The sequence below is a fragment of the Seriola dumerili genome, unplaced genomic scaffold (assembly GCF_002260705.1).
Source record: "Seriola dumerili isolate Sdu_G_001 unplaced genomic scaffold, Sdu_1.0 BDQW01001090.1, whole genome shotgun sequence".
NCBI lineage: Eukaryota > Metazoa > Chordata > Actinopteri > Carangiformes > Carangidae > Seriola > Seriola dumerili.
The window spans coordinates 882,567-899,622 of record NW_019175345.1 but is presented as its reverse complement, the minus strand read 5'-3'; the positions used below and the strand labels follow the sequence as shown (position 1 = coordinate 899,622).

At 37.8% G+C, this 17,056-nt stretch overlaps 2 protein-coding genes across 2 annotated transcripts; both read right to left on the bottom strand.

Moving 5' to 3' along the window:
* Nucleotides 1-1,878: 1,878 nt before the first annotated feature.
* On the bottom strand, nucleotides 1,879-2,823 carry LOC111237761 (CD59 glycoprotein-like). Its single transcript, XM_022766978.1, has 3 exons — nucleotides 2,745-2,823; nucleotides 2,537-2,638; nucleotides 1,879-2,363 (listed from the first exon to the last, which is right to left on the bottom strand). The coding sequence occupies exons 1-3, from the start codon at nucleotides 2,791-2,793 to the stop codon at nucleotides 2,194-2,196; spliced, it is 321 nt and encodes a 106-aa protein (XP_022622699.1). The 5' UTR covers nucleotides 2,794-2,823; the 3' UTR covers nucleotides 1,879-2,193.
* Nucleotides 2,824-4,779: 1,956 nt separating this feature from the next.
* Nucleotides 4,780-10,971, bottom strand: LOC111237706 (creatine kinase S-type, mitochondrial-like). The gene is made up of 10 exons (XM_022766906.1): nucleotides 10,870-10,971; nucleotides 8,634-8,800; nucleotides 7,975-8,173; nucleotides 7,792-7,887; nucleotides 7,454-7,675; nucleotides 7,241-7,326; nucleotides 6,481-6,604; nucleotides 6,216-6,350; nucleotides 5,974-6,099; nucleotides 4,780-5,068 (listed from the first exon to the last, which is right to left on the bottom strand). The coding sequence occupies exons 2-10, from the start codon at nucleotides 8,774-8,776 to the stop codon at nucleotides 4,952-4,954; spliced, it is 1,248 nt and encodes a 415-aa protein (XP_022622627.1). The 5' UTR covers nucleotides 8,777-8,800; nucleotides 10,870-10,971; the 3' UTR covers nucleotides 4,780-4,951.
* Nucleotides 10,972-17,056: the final 6,085 nt, after the last annotated feature.

Genomic DNA, 17,056 nt, shown 5'->3' with positions numbered 1-17,056 from the left:
ATTGTAACTGACTCACTACTCCAATAGTTAATATCAAAGGGAGCATCAACCATAATACCATCTGCTGTGCAGAGGTTGTGGATTCCCAGCTGATTTACACATTAACATCTGCATAATTATCATAAATAATAGTGATAGTATAGAGCTCATGGAAACTGGAGAGACTGGCAGCAAATAAACCCTCACTCATATCTAAGTGTATCTGTTGTACATGCCAGATAGAGCATAAATCAGCCTTACTTCACAGCAACACAAATGAAAACAGTAAGCATTCACACCCATACACGAACATTCAAGCACACACGTGTCCATTGCTCAACATTTTATGACCAGTTTATCTGTGATCTCAGCTCTGAGACTCTCTGTGCCTCTTTAGAGTAAATTAAATCAATCTACTTCACAAGTCAACATCAGCAGCTGACCCCAGAGCAAACATATCACAACAAATTATACACAGCACATTGTTCACATATTGCATGTATGTGGTTTACTGTTATCACTGGACTGCATCTGCTCAGTCTTTGAGTCATTTTGTGAATTTGCAGCTGTTATATTTATAACAATAATATTGTCCTACATTCATCAATTTACTCATAAGGCTGACTTTGCAGCAATCAGCTCTTTTTTTGCTTTGATGCGATCTGTTCTTTGAGCTGATGTGCAGTTACAATTGCAGACACAAAATACATTTGTGGTAATTAAATTCTTAATTAGGAGTATAGATTAACATAATTCAAAATGGTGTTAAAATCAGTCCTTTATGCACATTTTTGGATGATGTGTCACAACAATACATCTTTCACTACCTGTTATTGGTGTCATTGATGAATAGTAACTACAAACATTAGAGAATGAATGTCTGGAGTTGCTGATGAAACTATGATGAATACTGTGTACACAGGTATAGGCATTCAGTTTTGTCCTGAAACTGAGGTGACAGCATAAAGATTAAACCACTGTTGTTTAGTTTTGCCTTTTTATTTTTTGCAGCGCACATGACCTCAAGAGTAACTAAACAAAGGACTCTAAGTTTGTTTATATGCAGTCACTTTGTAATAACACTTTGAATTGAGATTTGATCTGATAATCCGCTGGGTGTGGCCTTGATCTGCTCTTTCAGAAGTGCACACCAGGTCAATTGGTAATTTCTTGGCTATGACTTCACTTCACAAAAATGTACATTAATTATATGACTGCAATGTAATTACCCCAGTAAATCAAACTATGACCCCTGGCTGCCATTATATTGTAGTTGTTTAATTTTTGAAACTGGTCCTAAAGCTATGCACTGCCAAAGACTTAAATACCCTATAACACCACATGGACCACTTACATTAAAACCCTGCTTACTTAATAACAGCAATAATGGACGATTCTCAACAGGAAGATTCTTCATAATGAGCTCTTAATGACTTAATCTTAAAAACATATTTTAAAAGCAAATTGCTCAAAAAACAGTTATGATAATTTTTGGTTCAGGGGTTAATGCATTTACTTTATATGCAGATCCTCTGAACTCATATTAGACATAACTGACACACACAAATATGTATGGACTTTGGTTAGTGTGCCACCTTTTGATTTCTCCTATACTGCCCTCTACTGTGGAAGATGTGAATTTGGTTCAGTTTTTCTAACTCAGATCATAAGACAGTGCGCTTCCAGGTACTGTTTCTCTCTCCTCCATGACACACAGTACAACATGTTTCATGTGGGATTCATTATTGCCTGGTGTTTTTAACTATACACTCACCTCTTGAGGTGTATGCAGAAAAGATGTGTAGCAACGCTGTTGTTTAAATGTGAGAAAAAACAAGTTGGCAAATTGTATTTTCAAAAAAAATAATGTTTACTTGTAATACCAGTTTATATAGGTACATGATATATATATATACAAATATTTCAAAAAATATACAGCATCTATTCAGTATGTAGGTGAATAAAGTTATACTATACAACATATACACAGTGTATACACGATACACAGTGCAAAAAGTAAATTCTTCTCAAAGGTCAACCAAGAGTTTTGATTTCAAAGGCTTCCTGGAAGGGCTCCAAATATATTTCAAAGATCACTGCTGCCTCCAAAGCCATTTGATTATCAATGTTTCCACTTTGAATGCTGATCTTCTTCTGAAAACACTGGTTTAGACTTTTACAGCATGATGGTGAGAAAGATTAGGACATTGAGCTTCAAATGAAGAGTGTAATAATGGCTAAGGGCACCAGAAGGAGGGGGACAAAGACTCCAGTGTGTTTTGCTCCATTACACAGGTCTTCAGCACAGCATCTGACACCCACAGAATAGACATTACTGCAAATATCACTCCTCATACAGTGTTTGCTGACCAGGTTTTGAGCAACTGCAACAGAGAAAGACACGAAACATTCCTTTAAATAAATTATAATATGTGATAAGGCTGACAGAATTATAGCTCAAAGTATGCTGTTCATAAAATTCTGTCAGGAAAAATGAAAATCACACCATAAAGAATACACAATATTAAAGCCACATGTGACGGTATATTAAACTTACCTATTGTGGAAGCACAGCGGTCATAACCTTTAGGACACATCCATACCTGATTGCAGGTGCCGGGGTGGTCACCCCAGCAGGTGTAACACCTTAACCCAGACACTGCAGGTAAAGGAGAAGGCAAAATGTTCACAAAGGCAGAAAGAAAAAAAAAACTCAAATTCTGCATTAATTTTTTGGGCTGTTTGCTCATCTTTTCCGCTCTTACCTGCAGGCAGCATCACACAGAAGAAAACCAAAGATACACACAGCCTCATTTTGAGCCTTTGATCAAATGAGAAAGTGCAGAGAATTGAAAACTGGTCAGATGTCTGATGTCAAGTGAACATTATCCACCTCCTTTTGTGTTTTATAGTCTCTAAAAAAAAAAAAAAAAACCTCACCACATTGGCTAACTACTAATGATGTTTGGGCAGATCACGTTTGGGGAGTGTCCACCAGCACCAGTCATCCTGCAAAGTTAAGGCATTAGTTTATGTTGATATATAGTTCTCGACAATTCTTATGAATTCATTATCAATCCATTTTCCAAAGTGTTCCAGTTCCAGTGTCAATAAGAGGTTGCTTAACTTGAGAACTTGCCTTGAAACTTTTTTCATTTGTCTTGTATTTACCCAAAACACAACAGCCATCAGTTTCATCTGAGATTGAAGCTGCCACACCTGGGGATGTCAATGTGTAACTAATCAGTGTTTACACAGCCAAAGTGATCCACATTGACCTTAATTCGTATATCATAGCTGTAAAAACTTTCCTCTATCAGGCTTTCCTGGAAGAAGTGCACATATGCTGATGTTACACTTTAAGTGGTAGAAAATCACAGCAAACACTACCACTGGTTGTGTATGAAACATGATCTTCGCTTTTCTTCATCTTCACTATCCCTGCTCAGAAAATCTAATTTTAATGCCCATCAAATAAATCCTAGCCTCATTCAGATGTTATAATTGCAGCATTCATTCTTTAGCAGCACACACTCATACACACGGACAGTTTCTGAGCTCTTTAGTTTAGATCTCTAATAGCATTAATAGATCTACGTCATTAATCTGCTGCCAGAAAAGGAAGAGCGACTCTCTGAGCAGCAGGATTTAAAGGGACCATTCACCCAAATAATCATAACACTAATTTCTCATGGCAGGATGCCTTTATTTATAAAGTATGATCCCCACTTTTTTTGCCTAAGCATGTAGATAAGATGAAACTGGCTATGTCATGGTGTTAACCAGCCACCTCTCTTTGGCCTGTCTGCTGTTGGTGAGCTTGGCCTTTTACCCCTGGATTAAGGTGAGGTCTGAATGCCAGGTTAACCACCAGCTGCCCGTGAGGAGTGATCCATCACTTGTGTACTATTTTATTCATGATGTTTTTTCCTTTGTCATAGTTGATAGACAGTGAAAAAATCTGATCATCAAAAGAATATGGACCTACTTGCTGCAGGTACAGTGGCTGTAGTCTCCTTTGTGAGTCATAGTGCTCGACACGTGGGGCTTCAGCACTTTATTATAGAGTTTCAAAGGTCATGACATTATTGTCCAGTATAGCTCCATCTGATTAGGTCTGGCAGTCGGCCATGACCTGATAGCATCTCTGTCTGGAAGTAGCAGAGAAGTGGGAGGTCGTGTGTGTGTGTGTGTGTGTGTGTGTGTGTGTGTGTGTGTGTGTGTGTGTGTGTGTGTGTGTTGTGTGCACTTGAGTTCTGTTTTTTTCTTACTGACCTAGATGCAGCTCTGCTTTACAATCTTGTTTTGCATTTTTTTTTACCAGTTTTATGGTTTTATGAAAGCAAAGACTATTTTATCTAATCGAATGTTTTGTCATATTTCTGTCGTAAGTGAATATGAATTGGTTGGATTTGATTGATACTAACTGCTGGAAGAAGTATGCAGAGCTTCTACTTATGTAAAAGTAGCCTACAAGAATTTAAAAATACTGCATTAAAACCTAACTTAACATGTACAGCAGATTGCATTTTATACAAAGTAAAAGTACTGTTACTGCTCAAAAAAGGCTGATATATAGTTAAAACCCATTTAGAAACAGTTTTAAGTTAAGTTTAGAAGTTTCATGGTTTCATGGAGCAGGAAAGAAGAAAAAACTTTAAATGTTTAAATGTAAATTACAAGTAACAAATATTCTACTTAAGTACTATACTTGAGTTAGCTTAGTTCTTTTGCATGTTTAAGGTTTCAGTTAATTTTCTGCCTTCCACCCAAAATTGAAAAACCTGCCAATAATACAACTCAGTTCATCAAGAGTTTATTGTGTTTAGAATTCATGTACATGTAATAGATTTATTGTGCATGTAAGTCAGTACAGTGCTAAACATGCCATGAATATCTTGTAAGACCAACAGTTAAACGACCAGCGGTTGGAGCGCCTGCTCTATTCCAAGATTCCCCGCAGAGGTGACGTTCACTTTCTGAACTGAGAGATGGGGGAGGGGATCTTGATGTCCTGCCCCTTCTCCAACCTCTTCTCACATTCAATTAGGTAGTTTATACCGTCAATCACTAATTGTACCAGCTCGACCTGTGAACACATGGCAATTAGTGTTAAAAAAAAAAAAAATCACATGATCAATATGTGCAAAGTTATTACACAGGTTCAAGTTATGTTTTAATTGTCCATGCAAATGACCTACTGTGGTCCTGATAATGGTCATGGTCATGACTCAAGAGTACACAGGATTTTATTTCATTTTACAAGAGCTCTGATTTCAGTGATCAGTTTCTCTCTCAGGTTAAAGGAGAGCAAATAAGTGAAATCAGCTGGTTTGGCTGGGATAAACTGAGTATAATTTTAACTCAGCATTTTATCTTTTTCTTAAGTTCTTACTTTCAATTTATTGCATGTGAACTTGCATATTCCATCACATTTCAATGAGCATGTACTTTACATTACATATATACTTGTACTCGTTCAACATACATAGCAGTTGAGAACCAGTGGCTATTAACTATTATGAGCTGTTTCAATCCTGTGTGATTCTGCTGCTTGTTGTCTATTAGAAATAAAATGCATAAAAGGGCTCACCCTATAAGAGGCAGTGGCAAGTTCAACTAATAGCAGTAGACTTTTGCTCCCTAAGTTTAGCCTTTCGGGCTCCTGCCTCCTCTGGTGTGACTGGAAGAAACTCCAGCTATATCCCTGACCTTAACCATCTATGACCTTTTATAGCATTTGATTGATAGCCCCTGTTGGTTCACAGCCTGTGTGGAAGTGCTGCATGAAAGGCTCAGCTCAGGGAGCAGAAGTCTTTTAACCTCAACTGGCATATCCCTGCTTGGATTACAGATTAAAGAACAGCAGGGGGTATGGTGATTCACAGCCCACACCTGTTAGGATGTCTGCTCCTCTGTCTGACTCTGTCTCTCTTTCCCTGCTGCTCATTTCTACTTCTACTTTGCCTGCTGCTTTCCTCTTCAGGTGCGTACCTCGGACTTGCCCAGACGGTCGAGGTTAGAGATGTCAACGGTGTCTCCGGTAGCAGCTGTGTCCACGCCTCCTGTGCCTCTCTTCTGTAGCCTCAGGTTATCCAAGATCTTTTTGAAGCGAGGGTCCTGGATCATAAACATCACACACATTCAATCATTTTCAGACATGAGAACCACAACTTGGGAGGGAACGTGTCTGCCTTTGTGTGCAGTTGCACTTGTCAGTGTGTTTCCTGCAATACCCTGCTGAGGTAGGGCAGGCGAATATGGACACCAGCCCTGAGCCCAGTGCCAAGGTTAGAGGGGCAGGTGAGGATGTAGCCCAGACGCTCATTCCACATGAACTCCCAACCTCTCTCCTGAATGAGTTGCTCCACCTAGAAGTTACAAGAAAAGACCATTTGTATTTCTAATTTTTGGAATGCACATGTAACAGACACATGTAGCAGATTGGAGATAAAACACACTGGACCATGGTGGCGCCAGAAGACACAGAGGTATGTATACCTGTTTAAGACCTCTGCAGAACCTTTCAAACACTCTTTTCATGTTTCCTCCTTTCTCCATGGATATGACCCTTGTGTGGTCCTCTTCATTGATCCAGATCAAGAAGTTCTTCTCATTGTTGTGCCTGAGACAATCAGGAAGGCAGTTCAACACTGACATTTTACATCCATGTTTATATATTTGCTGATACAACTGAGTCTTTATATGAAGAGAAGAAACGTTATTTTCAACATCATATTCAGCAGACCAAGTGCCTCCAGTGTCAGGCTGGTCATGGGTTATTATGGCACAGATGGGGGAGTAGGGATCAGAGCAAATGTACTTTATCAAAAAGAAAAGGATTCTGAAGTTTTGGAGATAAAAGAAGAAGAGAGGCATAAGAAAAGACATGTTGGGATTGCAGAGGAGAGTAAAAAATGCTTTTTGAAAAGCATGATCATTTTCAGTTTGGGTCTGGAGGAGTTCTGGGATACTACCAGTGATCTATTATGCACTAAATATATAGGAAAAATATTTAGATATAGAATTCTAGAAGTGAGCGAGTTTGAATCTGCTTGTTGTTTTTGTGGTGATTTTCAGCCTTACTGTAAGGGGGGAACAGTGTTTTCTACATAATCAGTTCTTACATTGCCCAACCACAGGTGGTGCCTGTGAATGTCAGGCTGAATAAACTATGCAGTGACTACAGTTTCTGCGGGGTCTCTAAGCTACAAAACCAGACATACGTATCTCTTTTAGACTAAGTTTCACCTACTCTTACCAGATCCCACGAGCATCAGGCCAATCTCTGGCCATCCCAGCTGCCGTGAGCAGAGGTGACACAGGTTTATCAAACAGGAAGTGCTCCTGATTGACCAGTGAAGGGACAGAGGAACCAGGAAGGTGGGGGGGCATTAGATGGCAAAGGACATCAAAAAAGAAAGTACAGAAACCAATCTTGTCTCTGACTCTGTGTGTGTGATTGTGCACTAACATCAATAAGCTGCTGTTGCTCCCTGTCACTCATGTCTCCCAGGCTGTAGTAGCGACCAGACAGGTCTCCCTTCAGGCCGGACAGAGCTGTCACCACCACACGCTCCACTTCACGACGCTCCGAGCGCGAGCACGCAGGGGGAAGACTCAGTCCACGGATGCTACGACCAGTACGGACACGAGATGACAGCACATAGCGCTCATCAAACATTCCTGAGGTAATCTGAGGAGGAGAAAGTATTAGGTTCACCAGTATACAGGAGTGGACACAGGAATCTATGGATGGAAGAGACCATGAGATACAGAGAGCAAAGGAGTGAAGAGAAATGCAGGTGTAACCTTGGAAGCGTCCAGATCAGTGGGGTGCTTCATTGTGCGAGGGTCATAGCCATTGTGTCTGTCCTTGATAACGGGGTCAAACAGCTCAGCAAACACCTGATTTAAACAAGAATCAAACATTCAGTTTTTCCCAATTTAGCATTAAAAAATATGCAACAACTCACTGTAAACACTAACTCCTACCTCGTAGCTCTCCTCATCTCCAGCTACCATGCCCACGGTCTTGATGAAGGGGTGTCCGGGGTTGTCTACCCCAGTCTGGATGCATTGGTCCAGGGTCCAGTTGTGGGGGGTTTCTTTGTCCCTCAGTCGTGCATACATAGTTGGGGTCAGGGCTGCTGCCATGCAGTTGTTGTGCTTTCTCAGGTCAGGGAAATCAGCACTGTAGACAGTTAGCAACAACCAACTCAGTGTTTGACAAACAAGGTTCACTTAGTTGAGCTGTTTTCATAGTTTAGTCTGATGTCAGATGTGCTAACTGCTACAATTCAAGAGGGAGTCTTTGCCAAGACATTATGTGGTGACAGATGTATGCATCTCTGAAGACAGAAACAGTCACGCTGACACACACACAAATGTAACTTTCTTCAGTTTGGATCAGGCAGCAATTTGCATGTATACCATGCATTGTGTCTCAGTAATCTCAAACAAGATCATGCAATATCATGAAAACGTTTTATTTATTGTATGAACTGCAGGTTTGGCGACCTCAGTCTGCAGAAATAACAGAAATGCTTAAATGTCATTGATCTTCTTTGATGGCACCAGTAATGTAATGTTGCTATGGAGCAACAGCAGCTTGGCTGTTGAGGTGAAATACACCTACACTCACACTTATGTACCTGGCTGGATAGAGCCTCTTCCTCTCAGCAGCGGCAGTGCTGTCACTGAGGAGATATCCAGATGTCAGTGTGCCAGCTCCTATGCTGGCCAACACCACCGCTGTGTTACGGCCAGACATCACACGGGTGAAAGAGTTCGCCATGTTTTACGTGATCTGGGTAATCACCTGGAGAAAGGTCAGAGGGCAAAGGTGATTTTCGAACAAGTTCAAATATGGTAAAGGTAAAATAATATAAAAGGTAAAATAATAAATTCCAGCCTGCCATTGTAAAGTGTTATTTGAGACAACATTCAGATCACTGTTGTCTGTTCTGTAATTGAGTTTACCACACAGGTTAGGTATCCATACTGAATGTGGTAAAAGAGCTGAAAATGTCAAGATATTAATCAATGTTTACTTGCAGTACACTGCAGCATGCTGAACTATTGGATTAACCAAGCCTGAAAAGCCTGAAATTGTGAATCAGATTGTTAAACCAGACTTCCCACAGGAGAGCAGAAAGATAGCAATCTATAACCTATAAGTATCCGAGCAGAGTATTTATTTTACAGCTTTATAACATGACTGTGTAAGTGTATGAAAACAGAAAAACTGCAATAATCCAAGCCTTTACAATGCATTTGCATTTTTTGGATTGCAGTTATAAGTGGCTTTTGAATTTAAAGTGACAATATTGCAGCACTAAATATATTTAACATTTTACATTAAGATGTATTAGCACACATCTTAGACAAAAGTACTAATTGCATTAAGCTATCAAATGCTTAAGTAACAGATATGCCTGCAGCTTGTGTGATGAGATTATTCTAGAAGCAGAGAGAAGCTCTCTGATTGGTCGGTCTGGAAGAGTCACCAGCTCAGGTGATCAGATGATTTGTGATTGGATACTGAGAGAGATACCACCATATTAATATAAAATGTCATTGCTCAGCCCTTCCAAAGCCAACCACTCAGATAATGTCAATCAAATATCAGAATCAACCAAAGAGGGACAGTTTATTTTCTCTTTCCTCTGTTATTTTAGGATAAGTACAATGTGGAAAAATAAATATAACATTATAAATCCATATTACAACACTCCTATGAGAGGCTGCTGTATTGTTGCACATTACCCATAATACAAATGTAAATTGTGTATCAGTCTTGAACTATGGGTCAAAGTCACCTTTTACCCACACACACACTATTGATTGTAGCAGTTGGTGAGATTAAACTGAAGTCGCCAGCTTGGAGTTGGCCTTAGCCCATGACAACACATGATCCTTTCTGACATCCTGGGCCGGTCAACTGAGCTTACACAAGACGGAAGGGAAGAAAACTTAGACAGAGAGTGGGCGGGTGGTGAGGAGGACTCAAATAAATACTGGAAAGATGGAGAACGAAAGGTAGTTAGGAGGAGTTTAAGTGAAGCTGTGGAAAAAACAGATAATGTGGATGTATACGAAGACACCACAGATTCTCACTGTAAAAATAAATCAGATAGACTTGGAAACAAGAAGAGGCAAGAGGAAAGATGAAACTGTATGAAGGAGTGAGGGGGTGTGTAAAATGGGTTAAGGGTCAGATTAAGGTCAGGGGGAGGAGTTAAAGAGTATGAAGACAATTAAAAGAGAGAGAATGGAAAAGGTAGGATTAGAGGGATTCCCATCAGAGACTAGAAGATTAAATGAAGAGGGAAAGTAATGAGGAGAGGCACCAGCACCCTTTGACCTTAACTGAAAAGCGGAAAGTCATATTACAAAGTGATGTTTGTTAGTTTTAATTGATTTTCTATAATTGATGTCAGTTGCTGACAAACAGCTGCTCCCTGTTGATATCAGGCATATTAAGAGACTAATGCAGGTGGCTGCTGTGTAGGCTATACATTGTACTGTAAATGTTCGCCTGAGGAGCAAATACAAAACAAAAGGCTAGGGCAGCTAATGAAAATACTGGAGTCTCCATGTTGTGCAGGTATAATAGATGATTAAAACATTCAAGATGTATTATAATCCTAATTAGCTCTTTATTCATACTTATTCATACGTATATATACTTTACATACATGTATACTCATACATACTTTAAGAGGAAAGCTGATGCTCCTAACAAACATAAATGGATGAAATTTGTCTACATAAAGTCTACATAACTGTTGTAACAGCTACTGCACTGCACAGTATAAGCAGAAAGGAAAAACAGATTATCTGGAAAAGAGAGGGATGAGAAGTTAAGCAGAAGAATCCATCACTCACCTGAGGATAGCTGAAGAGTGGAGGCAGCAGAGGGCTGGTGTGTGTCCTGCAGCTCAGTCCAGAGAGGCTCGATTTGCAGAGAGAGAGCAGACTGAAGAACAGAGATTGGATCAGAGAGAGAGAGAGAGAGAGAGAGAGAGAGAGAGAGAGAGAGAGAGAGAGAGAGATGGGGACACTGGCTCAGGATTAGCCTCTCACTGGGCAACAGACAGAAAATCCTCTTTCTACTGTCAGTCAGCATGTCTGCCTGCCTCTTCACACATGCACTCAGGCACATGCATGCGCACTCACACAGGTTTCTGTGTATTACAGCGACACTTCTCCCCAGACCAGTTTTTGTGCTGGTGTATCTGGTGTGCATGCACAGTGAATTAATTATATATAACAAAAAAAGGGGCTTTCATGTTTCATGCAGTAAAATATGAGTTGCCCATTTTCAAATGTCTAAACTGTAAGGGAGAGCGGGGGAAGGTACCTGACACGACACATACAAACACACACAATGGGATTTTTCCGTTGTCACTTTGTGTATTGGACTGTGTCACCGAGCCTCAAAAGAATCAAACTCACAACCTGATTGCCTTCAAGCAGTCCTCTAACACCATGAGCTATATTTGCTTTGGCTGCTAGACTTCAGAATTTACCCTAGATCCTGAAGATTGAGCACAAGACCTCAAAACTGCGGGGTAGTCCTTTTCCTCCCTAAGACTTTCCATTGGATTCAAAATGTAATGCACCTCTCATGGCTAAAACCCCAAACCCTAAAGCTACCAAACAGTCCTCTAAACCCCTCAGCTATTTGTCCAGTAACACTTCTTACAGCCTTTCACTTATTCCTCTGGATAAAGAGTGAAACAGTCTCAGCATGTAAGAGGACTGTGAACTTGCTATTCTGAGGTTTGATTCTTATGAGGCTCAATTAATTTTGGTTGTTCCTTAAATCCTCAGTTAATTTACCTAATTTTGAAGTCCAACATCCAAAGGATGGACACAAAAGGTCTAAGAAACATTGTGCAATTGGTCCTGTCTCACTGGCTCAAGGAGTCAGAGGGCTTTTGCAAAGTTTTAAGGTCAAGTATGAAATCATTGTGATGTTCACTAAATTTTGTAATGACCAAAGGAAAGAGTCACAATTTCAAGAAGTGAAGCTCAAGTTGTTGTTGTTGGAGGCCCACTCTTAAGTTTCAAAATCATGGATTCAATCCTCAGGTTCTGCACTGACTTTTGAATTCCAACACCTAAAGTAAACACTCGAAGGCTCTGACAAATATTGGTCAAGTATCTTTTAGCAGCTAGCACTAACACTTCAACTAATACTCAGTTTCTCTGAATCACTGTGTCCTCTTTTATAGGTCAAAAGCTCTTATTTATCACCTTAGTGGCTGTTTTCTATCCTAAATCTCCAGTAACAGAAATCCAGGTCTACTGAGTGAGTACATGCTGAGTTTCATAAAATCAGAAAATAAGAAAAACACAGATCGGTACTATTATTCTGAGGAATAAAAGACACACGTGAGTAATTATGCATATCATACATGCTAATGGGCCTATTTGGACTGATTAAAATATGGGTCATGGACATCTTACTTGTAAACAAGATTAACAGCCCTGCTCAGAATATATGCACTTCCTCAAAACATTCTGGTATGTCACGTGTTTTGATTGTACTTTTATATCATTCAGTGTAAAGTCCACTTTCAGTAATAACATGAAAGGTGGGGGGAAATGCTATAGTTTCCCAAGGAGGCACAATGCTACACAAATATACTGTAAAAATTTTTATTCCGCTTTTTAGACTACACACATCTATCTATTGTGCCCATAGGTGTAGGTTTGGTCTCAACATTGGTAGGGACACCATGGCACCCATCCAAAACAAAGAGATTGTCTTTTTTTCTATGACATATATGTCATAGATATGTCATAAGTCATAGTATACTAAGGCGTAAAAAGTCAAAGCATAAGAAGGCAGAAAAATGATAGTATAGTAAGACATTAAAAAAATGCAGTATAGTGTAGTAAGGCATCAAAACATCATAGTATAGTAAGGCATAAAAAAGTCACAGTATAGTATGTCCTAGAAAATATCCTAGTATAGTAAGTCATAAAAAGTTCTCACCACTGCACCACTGTGATGCCCCATGAATAAATCATAGTACAGTAAGGCATAAAAAGTCATGGTCTAGTTACTCATAAAAAGTCATAGTATAGTAAAGCATAAGAAAGTCAAAAAACGTCATAGTAAGGAATAAAAATGAAAAAAAAAACATCATAGTATTCTAAGGCATAAAATGTCATAGTATAGTAAGACATAAAAAACGCCATAGTATAGTAATGGCATAAAAACATCATGGCATAGTTAAGCTCAAAACACCATAGTTCAGTATGGCACAAAAAGTCACAGTATAGTAAGGCATAAAAAAGTCATAGTCTGGCTAGGGGAGAACATGCAAACTCCACACACAAAGGCTCCATGCCTGGAGTTCAAACACAGAACTTTCTCACTGTGAGGCGAAAGTTTTAACCACTACACCACGGAGCCGGGTTTTTTGTTTTGCTCTCGCAGTCCCTCTCTCTATCTCTTTCTCTCTACCTGTCTCCCCAATAGGAGTCCAGCACCTGTCGACACCTGCTGTAAATTACGCCCTAGCATCAATGGAGGTACCTGTTGAGCGGTGAGGGCCCCTGTTGTCACAGCTGCCACCTACCTATCAAGTGCTTGGGAGTGGAATCTCCTCCCAACCTGATCCTCCTGCTCCAGCATGTGCCAGAGTTCTGTTTTTTGTTGTTTTAGTTTCTGATATTAATTGTAGGGTTGGAGATCACTGGTAGTTCAGTTACAGTCTTTGTTTTGGTTTAGGTTAGTTTTGAATTAGATAGTTAAGAAGGAAGTCGCTGAGTGTGATGGCTCATGGCGAGGCTTGATCAGCAGCCTCCCCTTCTTTTGTACCTTTTGGCCAGGATCTCGACCCCTCTTTTTGTTCCTTTAGGTTTGTTGAGTAAACTACATCTTTGGATATGTTTGAAATAAACTGATTAGTCATTTCTGTCTGGCGTCCTTCTTTATGTTATGGCCTCCAGTTTAAGTCCGTAGTTTTGGTAATAAAGAGGACTGTAACACCATAAATATATAATGTTATAATGAAATAAGTCATAAAAGTAGTCATCATAGTAGAATAAGGCATAAAAACGTCATAGTATAGTAAGGAATTAAAACATCATAGTATACTGAGGCAAAAAGACATAGTATAATAAGGAAAAAATGTCATGATATGGTGAGGCAAAAGAGTCATAGACAGGGATCAAGATTCATATCATACTAAGGCATAAAGAGAAATGATATAGTAAGGCATGAAAATGTAAAAAAACGTCATAGTATACTAAGGCATAAGATTTCACAATAAAGCAAATGTCATAGTATAATGAGGCATAAAAAGACATACAAACAACAGTATAGTAAGGCATGAAAACAACATAGTAAAGCTAGGCCTGAAAAGTCACAAAAACGACATAGAATAGTAGGGCCTAAAAATTCATGAAAATGTCATAGTATAGTAAGGCATAAAAAGTCATAACATAGTAAGGCCTAAAAAGTCATAAAAACAACATAGTATAGTAAGACGTAAAAATGTCAAAAAACGTCATAGCGTAGTAAGGCATAAAAAGTCATAAAAACAACATAGTATGGTGAGGCGTAAAAATGACATAGGATAGTAAGGCGTAAAAAGTCTTAAAATCGTCATAGTATAGTAAGGCATAAAAAGTCATAAAAACGTCATACGTCCTCAATATACTATGACATTTTATGCCTTACTATACTATGACATTTTATGCCTTACTATACTATGACATTTTATGCCTTACTATACTATGACATTTTATGCCTTACTATACTATGACATTTTATGCCTTACTATACTATGACATTTTATGCCTTACTATACTATGACTTTTTATGCCTTACTGTACTATGTCGTTTTTATGTCTTTTTATGCCTCACTATTTTATGACTTTTTATGCGATAAAAACGACATAGTACAGTAAGGCATAAAAAGTTAGAAAAACGTCATGGTATAGTAAGGCATAAAATGTCATAGTATATTGAGGACGTATGACGTTTTTATGACTTTTTATGCGATAAAAACGACATAGTACAGTAAGGCATAAAAAGTCATAAAAACGTCATACGTCCTCAATATACTATGACATTTTATGCCTTACTATACTATGACATTTTATGCCTTACTATACTATGACATTTTATGCCTTACTATACTATGACATTTTATGCCTTACTATACTATGACATTTTATGCCTTACTATACTATGACATTTTATGCCTTACTATACTATGACATTTTATGCCTTACTATACTATGACATTTTATGCCTTACTATACTATGACATTTTATGCCTTACTATACTATGACATTTTATGCCTTACTATACTATGACATTTTATGCCTTACTATACTATGACATTTTATGCCTTACTATACTATGACATTTTATGCCTTACTATACTATGACATTTTATGCCTTACTATACTATGACATTTTATGCCTTACTATACTATGACATTTTATGCCTTACTATACTATGACATTTTATGCCTTACTATACTATGACATTTTATGCCTTACTATACTATGACATTTTATGCCTTACTATACTATGACATTTTATGCCTTACTATACTATGACATTTTATGCCTTACTATACTATGACATTTTATGCCTTACTATACTATGACATTTTATGCCTTACTATACTATGACATTTTATGCCTTACTATACTATGACATTTTATGCCTTACTATACTATGACATTTTATGCCTTACTATACTATGACATTTTATGCCTTACTATACTATGACATTTTATGCCTTACTATACTATGACATTTTATGCCTTACTATACTATGACATTTTATGCCTTACTATACTATGACATTTTATGCCTTACTATACTATGACATTTTATGCCTTACTATACTATGACATTTTATGCCTTACTATACTATGACATTTTATGCCTTACTATACTATGACATTTTATGCCTTACTATACTATGACATTTTATGCCTTACTATACTATGACATTTTATGCCTTACTATACTATGACATTTTATGCCTTACTATACTATGACATTTTATGCCTTACTATACTATGACATTTTATGCCTTACTATACTATGACATTTTATGCCTTACTATACTATGACATTTTATGCCTTACTATACTATGACATTTTATGCCTTACTATACTATGACATTTTATGCCTTACTATACTATGACATTTTATGCCTTACTATACTATGACATTTTATGCCTTACTATACTATGACATTTTATGCCTTACTATACTATGACATTTTATGCCTTACTATACTATGACATTTTATGCCTTACTATACTATGACATTTTATGCCTTACTATACTATGACATTTTATGCCTTACTATACTATGACATTTTATGCCTTACTATACTATGACATTTTATGCCTTACTATACTATGACATTTTATGCCTTACTATACTATGACATTTTATGCCTTACTATACTATGACATTTTATGCCTTACTATACTATGACATTTTATGCCTTACTATACTATGACATTTTATGCCTTACTATACTATGACATTTTATGCCTTACTATACTATGACATTTTATGCCTTACTATACTATGACATTTTATGCCTTACTATACTATGACATTTTATGCCTTACTATACTATGACATTTTATGCCTTACTATACTATGACATTTTATGCCTTACTATACTATGACATTTTATGCCTTACTATACTATGACTTTTTATGCCTTACTAAACTATGACGTTTTTATGACTTTTTATGCCTTACTGTACTATGTCGTTTTTATCGCATAAAAAGTCATAAAAACGTCATAGTATAGTAAGGCATAAAAAATCATAAAAAGTCATAGTATAGGAAGGCATAAAAAGTCATAAAAACGTCATAGTAAAGAAAGGCGTAAAAAGTTAGAAAACGTCATGGTATAGTAAGGCATGAAACGTCATAGTATATTAAGGCATAAAAAGTGTTAAAAACGACATAGTATAGTAAGGCATAAAAAGTCAGACAAACATCATGGTATAGTAAGGCATGAAACGTCATAGTATATTAAGGCATAAAAAGTGATAAAAACG

Bases quoted from the DNA above. Each gene is read 5' to 3' on its own strand.
- LOC111237761 (XM_022766978.1), bottom strand. From the start codon at position 2,793: ATGAGGCTGTGTGTATCTTTGGTTTTCTTCTGTGTGATGCTGCCTGCA. The intron at 2,639-2,744 runs GTAAGAGCGGAA...CTTTACCTGCAG, and splicing joins CTGTGTGATGCTGCCTGCAG to TGTCTGGGTTAAGGTGTTAC. The intron at 2,364-2,536 runs GTAAGTTTAATA...TCTCTGTTGCAG, and splicing joins CCGCTGTGCTTCCACAATAG to TTGCTCAAAACCTGGTCAGC.
- LOC111237706 (XM_022766906.1), bottom strand. From the start codon at position 8,776: ATGGCGAACTCTTTCACCCGTGTGATGTCTGGCCGTAACACAGCGGTG. The intron at 6,351-6,480 runs GTATACATACCT...TGTAACTTCTAG, and splicing joins TCTGCAGAGGTCTTAAACAG to GTGGAGCAACTCATTCAGGA. The intron at 6,100-6,215 runs GTATTGCAGGAA...TTTATGATCCAG, and splicing joins GCCTGCCCTACCTCAGCAGG to GACCCTCGCTTCAAAAAGAT.